The sequence below is a fragment of the Pantherophis guttatus genome, chromosome 4 (assembly GCF_059756535.1).
Source record: "Pantherophis guttatus breed Tessera chromosome 4, ASM5975653v1, whole genome shotgun sequence".
Taxonomy (NCBI): Eukaryota; Metazoa; Chordata; class Lepidosauria; order Squamata; family Colubridae; genus Pantherophis; species Pantherophis guttatus.
This window is the reverse complement of record NC_142066.1, coordinates 54,924,969-54,942,580: the sequence shown is the minus strand read 5'-3', so window position 1 is coordinate 54,942,580 and position 17,612 is coordinate 54,924,969. Positions and strand designations below refer to the sequence as shown.

At 38.8% G+C, this 17,612-nt stretch overlaps 1 protein-coding gene across 4 annotated transcripts; it reads left to right on the top strand.

Moving 5' to 3' along the window:
• The first annotated feature begins 1,496 nt into the window (after positions 1-1,496).
• Positions 1,497-17,611, top strand: METTL16 (methyltransferase 16, RNA N6-adenosine). 4 transcript variants are annotated; one of them, XM_034415957.3, is made up of 10 exons: positions 1,497-2,065; positions 2,269-2,418; positions 2,978-3,180; positions 3,444-3,584; positions 4,365-4,480; positions 10,050-10,192; positions 11,305-11,374; positions 12,641-12,730; positions 14,539-14,712; positions 14,799-17,611. In XM_034415957.3, exons 2-10 carry the CDS (start codon positions 2,291-2,293, stop codon positions 15,411-15,413), a joined length of 1,680 nt encoding a protein of 559 aa, XP_034271848.1. In that variant the 5' UTR covers positions 1,497-2,065; positions 2,269-2,290; the 3' UTR covers positions 15,414-17,611. The 4 variants fall into 4 exon arrangements, with proteins under 4 accessions (XP_034271848.1, XP_034271850.1, XP_034271851.1 ...); XM_034415959.3 differs by having other exon boundaries at positions 1,497-2,074; XM_034415960.3 differs by having other exon boundaries at positions 1,502-2,065; positions 2,272-2,418.
• The last annotated feature ends 1 nt before the right edge of the window (position 17,612 follows it).

The following is a 17,612-nucleotide window of genomic DNA, read 5'->3' as shown; positions in this document are numbered from 1 at the left end:
AAGGTGTGTTTTTAAAAATCTCAAAAATAAAACCACTAAATTGTACTGATAACGTTTCTGTTGCATCTTTTCCATAGGTGAGCTCATTCACTGTTTCTCTGATATTTTTGAACTTCAGTTTAATTTATATGCCAGTTGATTGGGAAGAAAATTAATTGATGGGCTATTTTTCTTATGAACAAAATAAAGGGGGTTTTTTTTAGCTAGTTTTGTGAAGAAGCATACAACTTGCTGCCTCTCTCTGCAGTATAAAGTACAATTTAGGAAGATCTTCAAGTTTGTTTCTCTCTGTGAAAAGAATGTCTTGAAAGCAATAGCAAGCAGATGTTCAGACTGCTTGCTATTGATAAAGTATGTGATCCGTGGACCAACAAAAATGCCATTCTTAATCTTGGCATCCATGATTCTTGGAAACCTCTGTCTTAAATAACAAACTTCCCCGTTTATTGCTTTTACAATTTTCATCATTCTGAGTTTTATGTGAAGCAGAAACAAAAATATCTTTGTTGAGTCAATAAGTGGTTCATATGCAACATTTTTCTGCCTGGAACCAACCACATGGCCATTTCTTTTCAATGTAATGTGACTCTCTTGCACAGCAATCCCATTCCCATGTGTAACAATAGTACTTGGTATGTCTCAGCTGCATTGCAAGCAGAGGCACTACTTCTAGATTTCCACAGATGTACCAGTTGTATTTGGTGTACTGGATGTGCTTCAGTAACAGTTCCATGTTTTCATATGTTTCTTTCATGTGTGCAGCACAGCCAATATAGCTTTACAATATAGTAACACCAGCTAATATGGTTGTGATTCCTACCTGATTTACTTAGCAAGGGTGACAAAAATGCACATATTTATTAAATATATATGGCACCCATTTCCTTGATAAGACAACTCTGGCCAGCTTCATAAAAGATAAATAAAAAAGCAATTAAAGATGTAAAACTATGCAAATTAGAAGTATTAATTGTGAATTATATTATTAAACATTATTACTTGTTAATCCATCTGCAAATGTCTAAACATTTTATTAGTCTGGAAATGCAGTTTAGTAACAGTAACAGAGTTGGGGTACCTTGGAGGTCATCTAGTCCAACCCCCTGCTCATGCAGACCTGTACTAGGGATTCGAACCACGGAACCTTTCTGATCAACAAGCTCAGTGTCTTAGCCACTGAGCCACCTAGTCAGGCTAGTAACCCAGTTACTCCTACTGTTTTGTTATTTAGATATTTCTACACACATTTGAGTTAATAGTTGATATGGCATGGTAAAAGCATTAAAATGATAAACATTGTTGGATTAAAATGTTGATACAAAATTTAATTTAAATAATCTGTTTATGTGTGTAGGCACCTAACATGCTTATAATCATGCTTTAAATGTTGGGAGATGGAGTTTAACTCAGTGGTGCTAATTAAACATTTATTCAGAGGTTCACATTTATGACGGCATAATATTGTATAAATTCCCAACCTGTGTTTTTATGCCTACACTTCAGTGTTATTTTAAACCTTGAGAGTGGTAGGCATGCGAGACTCCAACGTTGATGAACCACAACTTCAAGCAACCCAACCTCTGTGTGTGTGTAGGAGGTGTCCAGCCATAGGGGGCAGCAGGGTCCCCCGACCTGTTTATCCCCGCACCCCCACACTTCATCGAGGCACCCCCTGGGCTGGCCATCCGTTTGCTCTGGCATCGGGGCAATAGCGAGCAAAGAGCAGCGACCAGCAGCCCCTTCACTAATTTTTCTGAAGGCGGACGAGGCTATTCTGGGCAAAGGAGCGTCTCCTTCGCGCTTCCACCACGAAAGAGGCAACCGCCTCCATTCCCTACTAGAAACCGACGCCCCTGCGTTAACAAGGAAGAAAAGACAAGAAGCCCAACGAGCTCCCCCGCCCCTCCGCTTCCCCAAGGGAAGGTGGGGGACAAGAACCAGCTCTAACCATAGAGGTGCCGACGTCCAGAGCAGCCCTGAAGGACTTCCTTTAAAAAGCAAATGCAGTCACTCGTTTGCACTTCCGGTGTGCGCGAGGAGGACGGATACGAAGTTTGCGCCAGAGGTTTGAACGGTTGTTATTGTTTTTTTAAAAAAAAATACTTCTCCCCCCCCCCCAAGTCTCGGGCCTGGGTGAGCTTTTTTCGCTGCGCCTTCTTCGTGGGGTGAGTGGGTGATCTCGGCTAGAAGAGGTCCGAGCACCTTGTTGGGCAGCCTTCAGGTGGGCCGCGCACTTTTGAGGTGACCTGGTAATCTTTTCGTTATTAGTAGGTATTGGCCGGCCCTCCGGATGGCCCTCAACAAATCTATGCATGAGAGGAATAGATACAAGAACAAACCTCCCGACTTCGCTTTTCTGGCATCCAAGTATCCAGAATTTAAGCAGCACGTGCAAATTAACTTGTCAGGAAGAGTGAGGTAGGTCAGCATGTACGCCCGCTTATCTTTTCTCTTTCTATGAATACCTATCGGTGAAGACAGCGTTTCACTGAGTGAGAAAAGGTTTTCCTCTAAGAGGATTCACAGTACCAAGGAAGAGGAATATTTGCAGGGTTGAAATGAAATGTCCTTGATGCTCTCTGGGCATGGTTGTTTTCTTGCAGACGTTTCATTACCCAGACTAGGTAACATCTTCAGTGCTAGACCGATGGGGATAGGATTCATAATCTAAAATCTCACTCCTGAGAGAGGGAAGTAGAAAGAGAGAGAAAGGAAAAAAAAAACAATCTCTCCAGTTGTTCAGTGTAAAATACTGCATATGTGTAGTTTTTAACTGAGGAATTTAATATGTTATGGTATTAGACAAGATGCTATCAATATATGTATGCATTACTAGGGCTGCAGGTTTTCGTTAAATTAGGCCATTAAATTAAATTAAAAGTGCAGATCTTTCTGGATATAGCAGATTATTTAAACCCCATTTTTCTCTGCTGTTTACTCATTTCACAGCTCTCTACCTGTTTCTTGTATCTTCCAGTGTAAATTTCAAGGATCCACAAGCAGTGAGAGCCCTGACATGTACATTGCTGAAAGAAGATTTTGGACTTCAGATAGATATACCATTAGAAAGGCTTATTCCAACTGTTCCCTTGAGACTTAACTATATCCACTGGGTTGAAGATCTAATTGCTCAGCAAGATACTGCTACTAAAGGTTCTGTTACATGGGGAATAGACATAGGTACGTGGTACACTATATGGATTTGATCATGCAGTCACCAAGAATTAAGCTAAATTAAAAAAAAAATACTTTTTAAAGTTGCTGTTTATGTCCTAAGGAGTAGCAAAAAAGATCCTCTTTGCCATGCAGCATTCATTTCGTAAAAGTTTACTTGACACAGTCGACTAATAGTGTGATTACCATGGAGAGGCTTGAAAGTTAGTACATTTTTCCCATTTTTCACTTTTAATTAATCAAATTTCCCCTTCTTGAATATGACATAGGTACTGGTGCATCCTGTATTTACCCATTACTTGGTGCAACTTTGAATGGATGGTATTTTATTGCAACGGAAGTGGATGATGTGTGTTTCAGCTATGCCAAGAAAAACGTAGAGCAAAATAACTTATCTGATCTTATAAAAGGTAACACTTTGTTTTTCTTTTATAATACCTAGGCAGAGTTCTTTATGTGCTGTTTAAAAAACAAAATCATATGAAGTACATGATTTATAGAGGTTGGTTGTTTTGATTCACAGGGTTCTTTTTAAACTACTTTGTTAAAGATTAGTGGCAATGAATAGGAAATCAATTAACAAAACATCTAGCTTTCGTTCCAGTTATTCCAGTCAATTATGAATAGATAATAATGATAATGATAATAAGTGTTAAAGGCTAATTATAATTTAATTTATTTGACTATATGAGTTTCCAAAGATTCCTTTTAATTGTTCTTCAGCTGTTGCACTGAAGTACAACTAGGTTTATAATAAAAATGTAGCTATTAAACTGAGCATCTAAGACCTAGGGCCTTGATGGCTAACCTTTTCTGGACTGAGTGCCCAAAGCGCCTGTGTGTGTCCCCACGCCCCCAAAATGCAATGCATGCACAGGGCTCTGCATGCGTGGGCCCCCCGCACGTGCCCCACACATGCGTGGCAGAGCCCTGAAGATCAGCTGGCCAGTGGGAGGCATGCGCGCATGTGCGGCAGAGCTGAACTGGGACGACGGCTTGCATGCCATCAAAGAGGATGCTGCGTGCCATACGTGCCATAGGTTGCCATCATAGGTCTATGGTGAGTTATATGCATCAATCTTTTTAATATAAACAACCTAGATAAATATTTATTTTCCGTGTTGATGTATTAGGGATTTCTAATGTTTGAATGAAAGACTACTAATTACTTCTCTTTGTTTTTCTTTTAGTGGTTAAAGTACCACAAAAAACACTACTCCTGGATGCCTTAGAAGAAGAGTCTGAAGTTATTTATGACTTCTGTATGTGCAACCCTCCATTTTTTGCCAACCAACTAGAAGCAAAGGTTTGTTTATTATGAGTTTATCAATGGACCTTTACTTCTTCATTTGATGAATGCTTATTGTTGAGAGGATATTTCATATTTATAATACTTGAAGCTGAATGGTGATGTTATAACTGAAACTAAACCTGATTTTTATCTCTGGTCAGTGGTTGAATGATCTTGGTAAAGGGGACCTAGACATCAAACCCTTGTCATGGACAGATCATTCGCTCCTTCACTTAGACTTTCCTACCGCTTTCCCCCGCCGCAGGGAGACGGAACCAACCAGATGGTTCCGTCCCAGGCGCCTGATGGATCCCGAAAGGTTCCTGACGGAGCTTGGGCCGTTTCCTGAGACTCTAACACACGACTCGACTGAAGAACTGGTGGCCGCCTGGGAAAGGGCGGCCGCTGGAGCTTTGGACCGCGTCGTGCCTTTGCGGCCTCTGACCCGATGCCGATCTCAATTAGCTCCTTGGTTCTCTGAGGAGCTGAGAGAGATGAAGCGTCGGAAAAGACGCCTAGAGAGCATTTGGAGGACTAGTCAATCCGATTCTGACCGGACACAGGTGAGATCTTATATCAAGACCTACCTAGTGGCGATAAAAGCGGCAAAATCTAACCATTTTTCCGCTCTTATCGCATCTGCAGAGAACCGCCCAGCTGCCCTGTTTAGGGTGACCCACTCCCTTCTTCAGGGGGGAGTACGGGAAGATCCCTTGCAGGGTCGTGCTGAGGATTTTGTGCAATTCCTGCATGATAAAGTCGCTCGGATTCGGGATGGCTTGAACTCCGATTGGATGAGTCCACGGGAGGAGACCGGGGCAGGTCTTGAGAATGTTATCTGGGAGGAGTTTGATCCTGTGACTCCCGAGGATGTGGACAGAGTTCTGGGTAAGATTAGTGCCGCCACGTGTTTATTGGACCCGTGCCCCTCCTGGTTGGTACTGGCCTCCCGGGAGGTTACACGAGGCTGGCTCCAGGGGATTATAGGTGCTTCTCTGAGTGAGGGTGCCTTTCCTGCCGCCTTGAAAGAGGCGGTGGTGAGGCCCCTCCTCAAGAAGCCTTCCCTGGACCCGGCTGAATTAGCTAACTATCGTCCAGTCTCCAACCTTCGTTTTGTGGCGAAGGTTGTTGAGAGCGTGGTGGCACGACAACTTTCCCGACACCTGGATGAAGCTATCTATCTAGACCCGTACCAGTCGGGCTTCAGGCAGGGGTACAGCACAGAAACGGCATTGGTCGCGTTGGTGGATGATCTCTGGAGGGCTCGGGACAGGGGTTGCTCCTCTGTCCTAGTCCTATTAGATCTCTCAGCGGCTTTTGATACCATCGACCATGGTATCATGCTGCAGCGGTTGAGGGGGTTAGGAATAGGGGGCACCGTTTTGCGGTGGTTCTCCTCCTTCCTCTCTGACCGCTCGCAGTTTGTGTTGGCAGGGGGACAGAGGTCGACCTCGAGGCGTCTCACATGGGGGGTGCCGCAAGGGTCAGTCCTCTCGCCCCTCCTGTTCAATATTTATGTGAAGCCGCTGGGTGAGATCATCCGTGGTTTTGGGCCACGGTACGCTGATGATACTCAGCTGTACATCTCCACCCCAGACCACCCCAACGATGCCCTTGATGTGATGTCTCGCTGCCTGGAGGCCGTGCGGGTCTGGATGGGGAAGAACTTGCTCAGACTCAACCCCTCCAAGACCGAGTGGCTGTGGCTTCCGGCGCCCCGATATAGTCAGCAGGTGCCATCGCTAACTATTGGGGGTGAATCTCTGCCCCCCACAGAGAGGGCTCGCAATCTGGGTGTCCTTCTGGATGCACGGCTGTCTTTAGAAGAGCATATGACGGCCGTGGCCAGGGGGGCCTTTTATCAGGTTCGCCTGATTCACCAGTTGCAGCCCTTTCTGGATCGGGACGCCCTACGCACGGTCACTCATGCCCTTGTTACTTCCCGGTTGGACTATTGTAATGCTCTCTACATGGGGCTCCCCTTGAAGAGCACTCGGAGGCTCCAACTGGTCCAGAATGCGGCCGCGCGGGTGGTTATGGGCGCAACTCGTTGTGCCCATGTGACACCCCTCCTGCGCGAGCTGCACTGGCTCCCAGTGGTCTTCCGGGTGCGATTCAAGGTGTTAGTTACCACCTTTAAAGCACTCCATGGCATAGGACCCGGGTACCTCCAAGACCGTCTTCTGCCACCAATAGCCTCCCACCGACCAGTCCGTTCCCACAGGGAGGGTCTCCTCAGCGTGCTGTCAACCAAGTTATGTCGACTGGCGGCGCCCAGGGGTAGGGCCTTCTCTGTGGGAGCCCCAGCCCTGTGGAACGAACTGCCCCCGGAAATTCGTAAGATCTCCGACCTCCGGGCGTTTCGCTGCGCACTGAAGACCCTATTATTCCGCCAGGCCGGACTAACAACACAATAGTTTTTAAATTGGGATATTTAAATTTATTGGGGTTTTAAATCTGAGCCACTTTATTTAATTATTTTAAATTTTATATTGTTGTTCTGTTTGTGTTTTTAAACAGGCTGTACACCGCCCTGAGTCCTTCGGGAGAAGGGCGGTATAGAAATAAAATTATTATTAAACATGTAAAATGGTTTTATCCCATTTGTTTATTTGCGTAATAAGGTAAAATAAAGAATCCGTTAAGTTCATAATGGCTCAAGTTAGGACACATCTTAGTCCAGCTTTTTGTTTCTCATACTTGCCAAACAGATGCCTCTGAGATGCTTTCAAATAGGAGATGTACGCTTATCATTGTTTCTGATGAATAGGTATATACATACATTTTATTTCTTTGATAACTATGAAAGTGTCTCACTTTTTGTCACTCTGCAACCTACATTGCTGCAGTTTCTTGGTGATTTCCTATCCCTATTTAACTTTGAAATTAACTAAGGTCAGATAGCTGCTGCCACCTGCTGTGAAGCAAAATTAAACTCTTCTCTGAGATGATTTTGGCTATAGGAAAAGATTATGAGAGCCAAACCAATTTGTCATATAATTTCTTCAGTTCATAATGGATCTTAATTGAGAATTTATCTGTTATATTACTATTGAAATATGTCAGTCTATTTCATGGTAATGAACACCTTTTTTATCTCATGCATTTATTGTTAATTGAGGAAGCAATAATACCAGCATTAATAGCCTTCTGAGGTGTGTAAAATGGGGGCCCAGATTGTTGGGGATAATATGCTGACTCTGTAAACTGTTTATTAGAAAGGGCTATAAAGCACTATGAAGTGATATATAAGTCTAAGTGCTATTGCTATGCTTCATAAATATTTTGTTTGCTGCCAGAATCTACAGAGATTTTTTCTCAGTGTGAATAGTTGTAAATATAATGGACTTTTCTCATAAATTCCCAACTTGGATGTTTTTTACATTAGGGTATTTGAAATCAAACATCTGAAAACTATACAATTGGAAATGGCTGCCATTGAGTATTTTCCCCCCAACAAATTTCTCCATTCTTAATACCAGCTTCACTTATGTATCTTATATAATTATTTCTATATTTTCAATACTCTTTTGGTCTTTAATTAATGTATTTTTGTGAGAGTAAGAACTCTCCCTTGAAGAAATATGTCCATATCTCTTCAAAAGACTTCTCTTGCAGAAATATGGATATAAAAGTGTGCTATAAAGACTCTTGTCTGATGTATTTTTGTAATAGTTATTTACTGTTAGAATAGACTTTGATCTCTTAAAGGAATGAAACAATGTAGATGTCATAGAAGTATGTCTTGGATCACGGATATTATTAAATTAAGTTATTAAGGAGGGCATGTTTTTACTATAACAATCTTCCTTTTTCCTTTTTTTGGGGGAGGGGGAGATTAAATTAAAATAATGTTTAAAGTTATGAACCACAGATATGTCTTATTATAACTAGGTACAGTTTTTATTGTTTTAATAAGAATTGTTAATTATAAGGTCCAAGGCCTGTTAAGTAAATTATTCCGCTTGTTATAAAACAACATGCCTTGACCCCATAATTCCAAATCTAAGAAAATACTATTAATCAAAGTTGTTACCAACCATTTTTACTTTATTTTCAAAAAAATCAAAATGTTGCCTTTTCCGTTTGCTTTTGTAAAACGTCTCTTTATTTATGCATGGTTGTGTTGGTATATATTTCCAATAATTATGACTTCTCATTTTAGTAGTAGCAAATATTGCTAAAATTCTATAACAAATTTGTTACCACACTAATAATTTTAGATTTTTTATTATATAAAAACAGTGCAAAATATACACTAATGAATTTATTCCACCAGATTTAATTCAAGAGGGGAGTGTTTGTGTGTAGTGCTTATATATATAAATTGATAACAGTCAAAAGTATAAATCAAATGTTTCTAGCGCATCTTCTGAGAAAAAGACCTCTTTGTTCTAGCAAAAATCTTTCCATCATAAAAAAATAAAGAATTGTGAGACTAAAGCCATTATTAAACAAACCTGTTATATCAGCTACTGAAATTATTCTTCGGTTGATTTTCTTCACTATTTTTTAAAAAATTGAGGTTTTTTTTTTCATCTTTGTTATTCTACCTGTTGAGCATTAGGGCAAATAATAAATGATCCATTTTTTATTGTGAAATAGATAAGATTCTGATGCATTTTGATGCTCTTATTTTTAATTATTAAAGTAAAACAATATGATTCCTTACATGTATATATATATATTCTTATATATAGTAAATCTGCAAAAACAGTCCATTAACTCTTTGTTATATGCATTATAAAACTATGTTGCCTGCCTGAGCATGGAACTATTTATTTTAAATATAAAATACTTTCCTGCATCCTTGTTCGTTCATACAAACCCTGGTGCTACTGTTATAGTAATGGAGAATACATGTAGCACAGGGCTGAGTGGTTAGGTTATTAATATACTAATTAGGTATCAATTTAAATGGCACTAAAAAGTAATTAGAAAAGCCACCCAATTTTTTTAAAGAAAATGTGAAAATATAAGTTACTAGAATCTGCTGCTAATGATTTTACCAACAGCTTTCTATCTTATTTGACCATTATCTAATTGCTTGTGATAAAGCAATTAATTTTATCTTTCTAATGAATGGCACATCTTAGTTTAATTTCCCACTTTTTATTTACTGGTTCCCAAAATTACTCTAGTTCTATTTTCTTTTAATAGCTTTGTTTTGCTTGTTTTGTTTTTTGAAGTAATCTGGCAATGGCAGAAAAAAAATAGAATGTTAATGAAAGGAAAACAAGATATGACATAATTATAGGGAAAAAATAATAGCTATTAGTTGTTTACATTTTAACTTGTTCCGCCAGGCAGGGCTATCAACATAATAATTTTAAATTGGGGTATTTTAAATTTTTGGGGTTTTAAATCGACCAAATCTATTTAATTATTTTAATTTTTAATCATTGTTGTGTCCTGTGTTTTTAAATTGGCTGTACACCGCCCTGAGTCCTTCGGGAGAAGGGCGGTATAGAAATAAAATTATTATTATTATTATTATTATTATTATTATTATTATTATTATTATTATTATTATTATTATTATTATTATTATTATTAACTGTAAAACAAATGGTTTCTTTTCCAGGGAGTAAATTCTCGTAACCCTAGAAGGCCACCACCTAGTTCAGTCAATACAGGAGGCATAACTGAGATCATGGCTGAAGGAGGAGAGCTAGAATTTGTCAAGAGAATCATTCATGATAGCTTGCAACTTAAAAAAAGATTACGGTAAGAAGTTACATTAAATTAAAAGGCACTGGCATTTAGTATAAACTGTATATCTGTATTTAAAGAAAAGCAAAAAAGATGGAAATTTTACGCACGCGCGCACAGACACATGCATGACATGCCTATAAATCATAATTAGCTTCAGAATAACTTCTTCAATACAGTGAAGAATTGTAGCCATAAATTTATCTTTCCAATGTTGAAGAATAAGTTTCTTAATAATAAGAAACAATATGAAGGGTGAGAAGACTCCATTTCCATTATCCAGTCATTAGTACCTATGTAGTAGATAAGTAATTCAAAACAATATGGACATCCACAAATATTACAACTTGACTTAAAGTCTAATCAATATATGTAATGATTTTTTTCATGGCATATAATATATTTTGTATATTGTATTTTGTATATTACAGTATATATTTTATATCCAAAAGGTAGTCTGCTTAATTCAAGGTACCATGTCTAAATATGCATGAAAGGAGAAATTGACTTTGGTTGTTTGCTTGCAAACATTTCATTACCCAATAAAGTAACCTCATTGCTAATGATGTGAGATTTAGAGAGGAAGAAAACATACTACTCTTCCTCATCAGAGAAAACAACAGCAAATTAGAAATGAAAGTCTTATTGAAAATCGGTCCACACTAACCAAACGCTCCATTATCAAAATAACAACTCAGCCTCCCACAAGGTGCCCAGAATCATGATGTTGACATGGTGGCAAATATAAATATTTTCATTCTCTCTTATCTAATTTTCACATTTCAAAAAGACCAGAACACATTTTTTTCCAGCAGCCAACTTCCAGATAAGCAGGGATTGATACCGAACAATCAACAGAAATTAAAACTCTAATCAAAGAACTACCAAAAAGAAAATCAGAATATCAGTTTTAAATAAGAATAAATATTAATTATTTGTATCTTAATGTAAATTTGTTTGCTGTTTCAAAAAAGTCAAAATGACAAGTCGTCTATTTTAAAAAGGCTGGTTCCAAGAAAGAAGAGTCACTCCAATATATCAGTCTATGATTTATTCTATTGATTTAGAAATATATTTTCTTTACTTGAACTTTATTTCCCACTTCTGAAATGTTTTCCTTATTAAAGGTGGTATAGTTGTATGTTGGGAAAGAAATGCAGTTTGGCACCATTGAAAGAAGAACTACGAATCCATGGAGTAAGTAGTTCTCTAAAGACATTAAAGTTATCTGTTACTCAAAAATTGTGACTAGACTGCCACTTACATAAAGTTACATCTTGAAAAAAGTAGTCTTTAAGTTTGCTTATTATGCTTACTTAAAACAAAACTTCTAACAAAGAAGTGTAGCCTTGATGCTCTTATAAAGAAGTATTAAACCACTATTTTTTCTTCAATGTAGATCCATTAGAAACCAATATTGGTATTATTTTGGGATATGCAATCCGGGATCTGCTTTCGTAGCTTGCTTGTTTTCCATATGGACTGTACATAGACATCTGGAGCAGAAAGAATGCTTTTTCTTTCATTTATGTGAAATTGCTGGTTCCTTCCTATCTGACCAGTCACTCATCCTGTGCTCTTTCTCTTTTGAAGAAATTTTAAAGCTGGTGCTAAGAATTAGAGTGAAATTATTCTTAATGTTTCACTATTTTATTATAAAAAAACCTGTAACTATTTAAAAGGAATTATGTGGGAGAATATTTAAATTGATTTAAATTCTGCAGTGCAGATTAATAAGTAGTATACTTTGCTTTTCTTAGTAAATTCAAAGGACATCATACCACTAGCATGCTATAAAATTTTCATTCAAGTCCCTTTAATATTGATTCAATAAAGTGGCTGAATCACATGTAATATGAAATTGGCACTTCATATTTGACCTTCAGATCATAGTGCTCTTTAGACCAGCTGTATCTGCATATTTAGATACACTCTTATTTGGCTCTGCAAATTGGGAAAAATGTCCACTTTAGAAACTTGTCGCTTATGTTTATATTTCATTCATAGATGTATATGTACACTATCTCATATATATGCTCAACAATTTATATCAAATTCAGCCCCTTCCCATACATGTACAGCAAATGAGAAAAACAGCATGCTGCAACTGAGAAAACAGCATGCAGAGTTAAAATTCCACATATACCAACACTCCTGCAAGACCTGTGCTTCCTCTTTAACCTGCAGAACTATCAATTAGCAGGTTTGTGGAAGTGCATTTTGTGAGCTGGACACTGTACATTTCAAGATAACTTATAACTTATAAGTTATAAGTTATAACTTATCCAGATGTGCTCTTCATATTATTCCTTTTTTTATTTTTGTAACAGGTTAATTGTAAAAAAGAATACATTGTCAATATAAATTATTTTTTGATGTTATGTCAGATATCTTTTAAATTAGACAGCTGCAGAATTCTTAGAAACTGAAAAAGCTTAAGACTGGTTTTATTTTTCCATGCAGGTTCCTAAAGTCACCCATACTGAATTCTGCCAAGGTCGGACTATGCGATGGGCCCTGGCTTGGAGCTTCTATGAAAATGTCAAAGTTCCAGTAAGTGGTTCTCTTGTCCTCCTCTTTCAGTACCTACTTTGAATCTTCATGGGGAATGATTTAGAGGAAGTCCTCACAACTATTAATTTAGAGACAATTCAAAATTATGGCACTAAATAAAGTGACTTATGATTGTCACCAAACTTATGACTATCACAGCATCCTCACAATCATGTGATCAAAATTCTGGCACTTCGCAACCAACACATATATACAACAGTTGTAGCATCCCAGGGATATGTGACCCTATTTGTTACCTTCCCAGTCAGCTTCCGACAGGAAAAGTAATGGGGGAGGCAGGATTTGCTTAACAATTAGGTGAGTTATTTAACTCCAAAGATTCACTTATTCGTGGCAAAAAAAAGACCTTAAAATTGGAAATGGCCACCTTGCTTAGCAACAGAAATTCTGGTCCCAATTATGACTGTAAGTCAAGAACTACATATATTCCTGTGACTGGTTGCATACTTTTCAGTTTTTCCAGAGCAAATAGAGAGAGATAGAGTACCTGTTGATGAAACACATTCAGCTCCCTTTTTATTTCTATGGCTTACTGGGGTGATTCTTCAGATCCCGGTGATGGGTTATTCTTTATACAGGAGAGCATTTCTTAATATAGTGTACTTGTGAGAGAGTTATATATGCATATCTTAAGACATTAAAACAGATGAATGTGGACAACAACACAAATGGAAAGAAAGAGTGCAAAGATTTGTTGTTCCATTGCCTTCATCTCATGCAAGTGGAGGCCATCAACCATGTGTGATTGCAAATTATGCCATTTGTCTTACTTGTATAGTCAGACTCAAGAGGGAGTAGTAGTAAGTGGCCCTCTTCGCTGGGTAATAGTCTTTGCCTTGGTGGTATCTGACTTCTCAGACACTATCATTGTCAGTCAAAAATTATTTATTGTTTCAACAGACAATGAAGATACTAAATATAATTCAACTACTTATTACTAATAATTGGAGGAGGTGTTAATTTTTGGGTTGTTCCCTCAGATGTATTGTAACTACCCTGTTTCCCCGAAAATAAGACATCCCCTGATAATAAGCCCAATTGGGTGCATGCTCTAAAATAAGCCTCCCCCCTGAAAATAAGCCCTCCCTGAAAATATTTAAACGCAGAACTGGAAATCAGGTAAGACTGCAAGAGGAGCCCCATCTTGCTCCACGTGCCCCAAAATAATAAGGTCTCCCCGAAAATAAGGCTAAGCGCTTATTTCAGGGTTCAAAAAACTTTAAGACAGGGTCTTATTTTGGGGGAAACACGGTATATTATTGCTGTTCCCAGAATACTTAGAATATGTACTTAGCTTTAGGCTGGCTCAAAAAGTGTATGAGATGCATTCTAACATGTATAGGGAACTTCAAATTGGAAAAATTCACAGAAGGAAACTACCTCATTGTGGCTTTCTTCTCTAGCAACATCTACCTCCCCAAATATATATTTAGAAAATGACAGAAGCTTTCTAAATAATGAGGCATCGATTTTTGAAGGGTTCTCTTTTCTGAATTTCTTTAGTTCAAAACCAGATTTCTACCTTTATTCATTCCATTTCCTTTCCCGGTCCCACTGATAATCCTTTCTGTTATGTTCACCATGTTCAGATGTGGCTTTCCACTGCCATTTTGTGGGGTGGGAGGATGGCTGCATAGTGAAGAATGGGATAGCAGATATTTTAGGAACTCACTAAGTATATGTATCCTAGGATCAAAGTCCTTTTAATGTTCTATTCATGTTCTTCAGGATATCATTTTGTTTTCTTATTATTTTGTTCAACTTGAATGTTGTACTTTTCCTCTCAGTCACCTCCTTCTAAGAAAAGGAAACTAGAAAAACCTCGGAAACCAATCACATTTCTCGTCCTGGCATCTACAGCCAAAGAGTTAGGTATGAAAGCTTCATCTGTAGGAATCAATGCTGTTGAAGGATTAGGAGTTGTTGCAGCATGGATTAGAAAACTACTCACTGATTTGAAGGTATGCTAACTTTTTAAAATTCTACTTCAGGCAACTGCCAGTAGCCGAAAAAGCCACACTATATTTGATATTATTCCCTTCAATAGGTTCAGCATAAAACACTTCCGTGTGGAAAAGATGAGGTCAGCTTGTTTCTAACAGCTGTGGAAAATTCCTGGATTCATTTAAGGAGAAAAAAGAGGGACAGAGTCAGGCAACTGCGTGAACTTCCTCGAGCATCTGAAGATTTCCTGCAATCAGCAGAAGAAAAGAATCAGAAAACATCCTGTAACATTTCTGAGTGTGAAGGAAATGCAAATGGATCTACTGAAAAATCATCTGAGGTACTTTGTCTTGATGTTGAGTCATCAGAAGATAATGGACTTAATAATGTACCTGCAATTCAGGAGAAAAATATTCAGGGATCCACTGAGGAAAGCAGCAGCACAGAGGAACCATCCTTTATTTCAGAATCCAAAGATATTTCCAGTAATCAAAATGAAGGGACCAAGACTTTTGCTAATGAAATCTTGGCTCTTGAAACTGGACAGAATGATAACACTTCAGGGGAATGGTTCCTTTTCAAATGTGTGTTAATTGTGAAGAAAGAAGGTTCTGATATTTTAATAGAAATGCACTGGATCGATGGACAGAACAGAGACTTAATGAATCAACTGTGCACTTATCTAAAGAATCAGATGTTTCGTTTGATCACAATTTAAAGACATGTGGATGTTTGGAAGAATTATCCTTATTTTTGTAATCTTGCTTTTGTATTTAATACCCGTTTCCCCTAGACCTATCCCGAAAATAAGCCCTAGCATGCTTTTACATGTGTGCCTAATATAAGCCCTACCCCCCAAAATAAGCCCTACTTAAGAACCAATGCAGCTGGCTGCCTGCCCATTCCTTCTGGTTGCTCGTGGTGCGGTGGCCACAAGGCAAGGTGGGGTGGTAGAGCTGCCCCATGCGCCCTGCACCAGTTTACCTCAAGGCCCCCGCAGCCAAGCCATCCATGCCCTGACCTCTGCCTCACAGCAGCAGCAACCACCATGTTGTGGCCTGTCAGCCACCGGACCCTCCACCAGCTGTGTCAGGTGAGGAAGAGGCAGAGTCAAGGCCAGTGTCAAGGCAATCTCAGAGCTCCAAGGGGGAAGAGGGAATAGAGCTGTCAGAGATAGAGGCAGAGCCTGAGCCATCCATTAGCCCTAAGATGGAGAGGCCACAGCCCCCAGGTCTAGAGGTTGCTGATGAGGAAGAGGAGGAACAGCTGGATCCAGTGCCTGACAATATGGATGCGCAGAAGGCAGGGGAGAGAAGAGCAGTGAGAATCCTGAATCCTGTCTGGGACTTATTAGACTCCTTCCTTTAAATCAGCATCACTGACTGGTGTGCCTTCTGAGTGTGTGTGTGTGTGTGTGTGTGTGTGTGTGTGTGTCTGCTGCTGGAAAAAGCACACCTTTCAGGACTTCTTGTGTGAATATGGAGAGAGAGATTTGTGGTGTGTGGGGCTATTTCAGTGGGAAAGGGAACTGACACAGGCACTGAAAGACTTAGCCTGCAGCTCCATTTCTCCTACCTCACGGCAGCGACACTGACACAGCACACTGCCTCCTGTCCCACCACGAGCAAGCAGAAGTGAGCCTCCTGTACATGGGGGGGAAAATAAGACACCCCCTGAAAATAAGCCCTACTGCTTATTTTGGGACACAAAAGAAAATAAGACCAGGTCTTATTTTGGGGAAAACATGGGTGGCATCCACAATGGTACCTCTTAAAGATAATAGGTTCTAAAAATTTGAGGTATTTATGATTAGTTAAAACAAAAAATGAATTGTGCTTGCTTTCTACTGGAATAATTCGGATTTATGTTATAACTGTATTTTCCTTACTGATTTCAGTGAGTCATAAATGTAACTAGTTAAATCTGAATCACTTTCCCTGTAATCATCACCTTTGTATAATGGAGTTAATATTTTTTGTTTCAGCTTACATATTGAAAGAGCAGCACTGTAATAGCATTAAAAATGTTGTAAAAAATTGTCAGCTTTTCCAACTGTTCAGAAATTGTTTTATATCTATATCTTGGCCTCCTTGTCAGAAGTGCTCCCACATGTTGGATTGCATCAAAGCAGAATATTTTTTTCAACTTTGAAAGAACAGAGGTTGTACACAAATGCCACTTAGATTATTTTGCTATAGAATTGAGAAAACTATACTTCATTCTCTGGTGTATCTTGATAAATTTTAAACAAAGTTGCAATGCTCTGTTACTTAAAATCAGAATCCAAGGTTTGGAGTGCCTCATTAACAATAAATTATTTTTTGCAAAGATGCAAAATCAGTAGTTAGTGGATCAAATAGAGATCAGTAATATCACTTCTGTAAACCATGAGGTTAGACAAGGTTAATAATTTTCTCATTTTTTGGAATTTGAAGTCACATGTTTGTGCTTTCTACTGCCATCTTGTGCACAAGTTGTAGTATTGTAACTAATTTTCTTGTTCAGTGCTTGCCATCTGGTTGTCAAAGCACATGAAACTTCCTGTTTGTTCCATATGACTGATAATTTTGTCTTCTGTCAACTTGAAAGAGCTGCACCACAAGCACATATTGAATGGAGCTTTTTGAGAAATATGTCCACAAATATAACTTCTCCTTCAGTGCATTTGTTTCTCAGGCCTTTTGCAGCCAATATTGTAGATCAACAAACCAAGCACAAGAAATAGCTGTGAGAAGGAAAAGAGCCAAAGATGTCCTATGTAGTCTTGCTGGACCATATGCCTCATCAAGTGAAGAGGAATTAATTAACGTAATTCAAATGTTCCTTTTAGTTTGCAAAAGGTACTTGGAACATCAATATAGAGCCAGTTCCAAGAAGTTAAACCCAGCAATAAAATTGTGCCAATGTACTCCCAAAT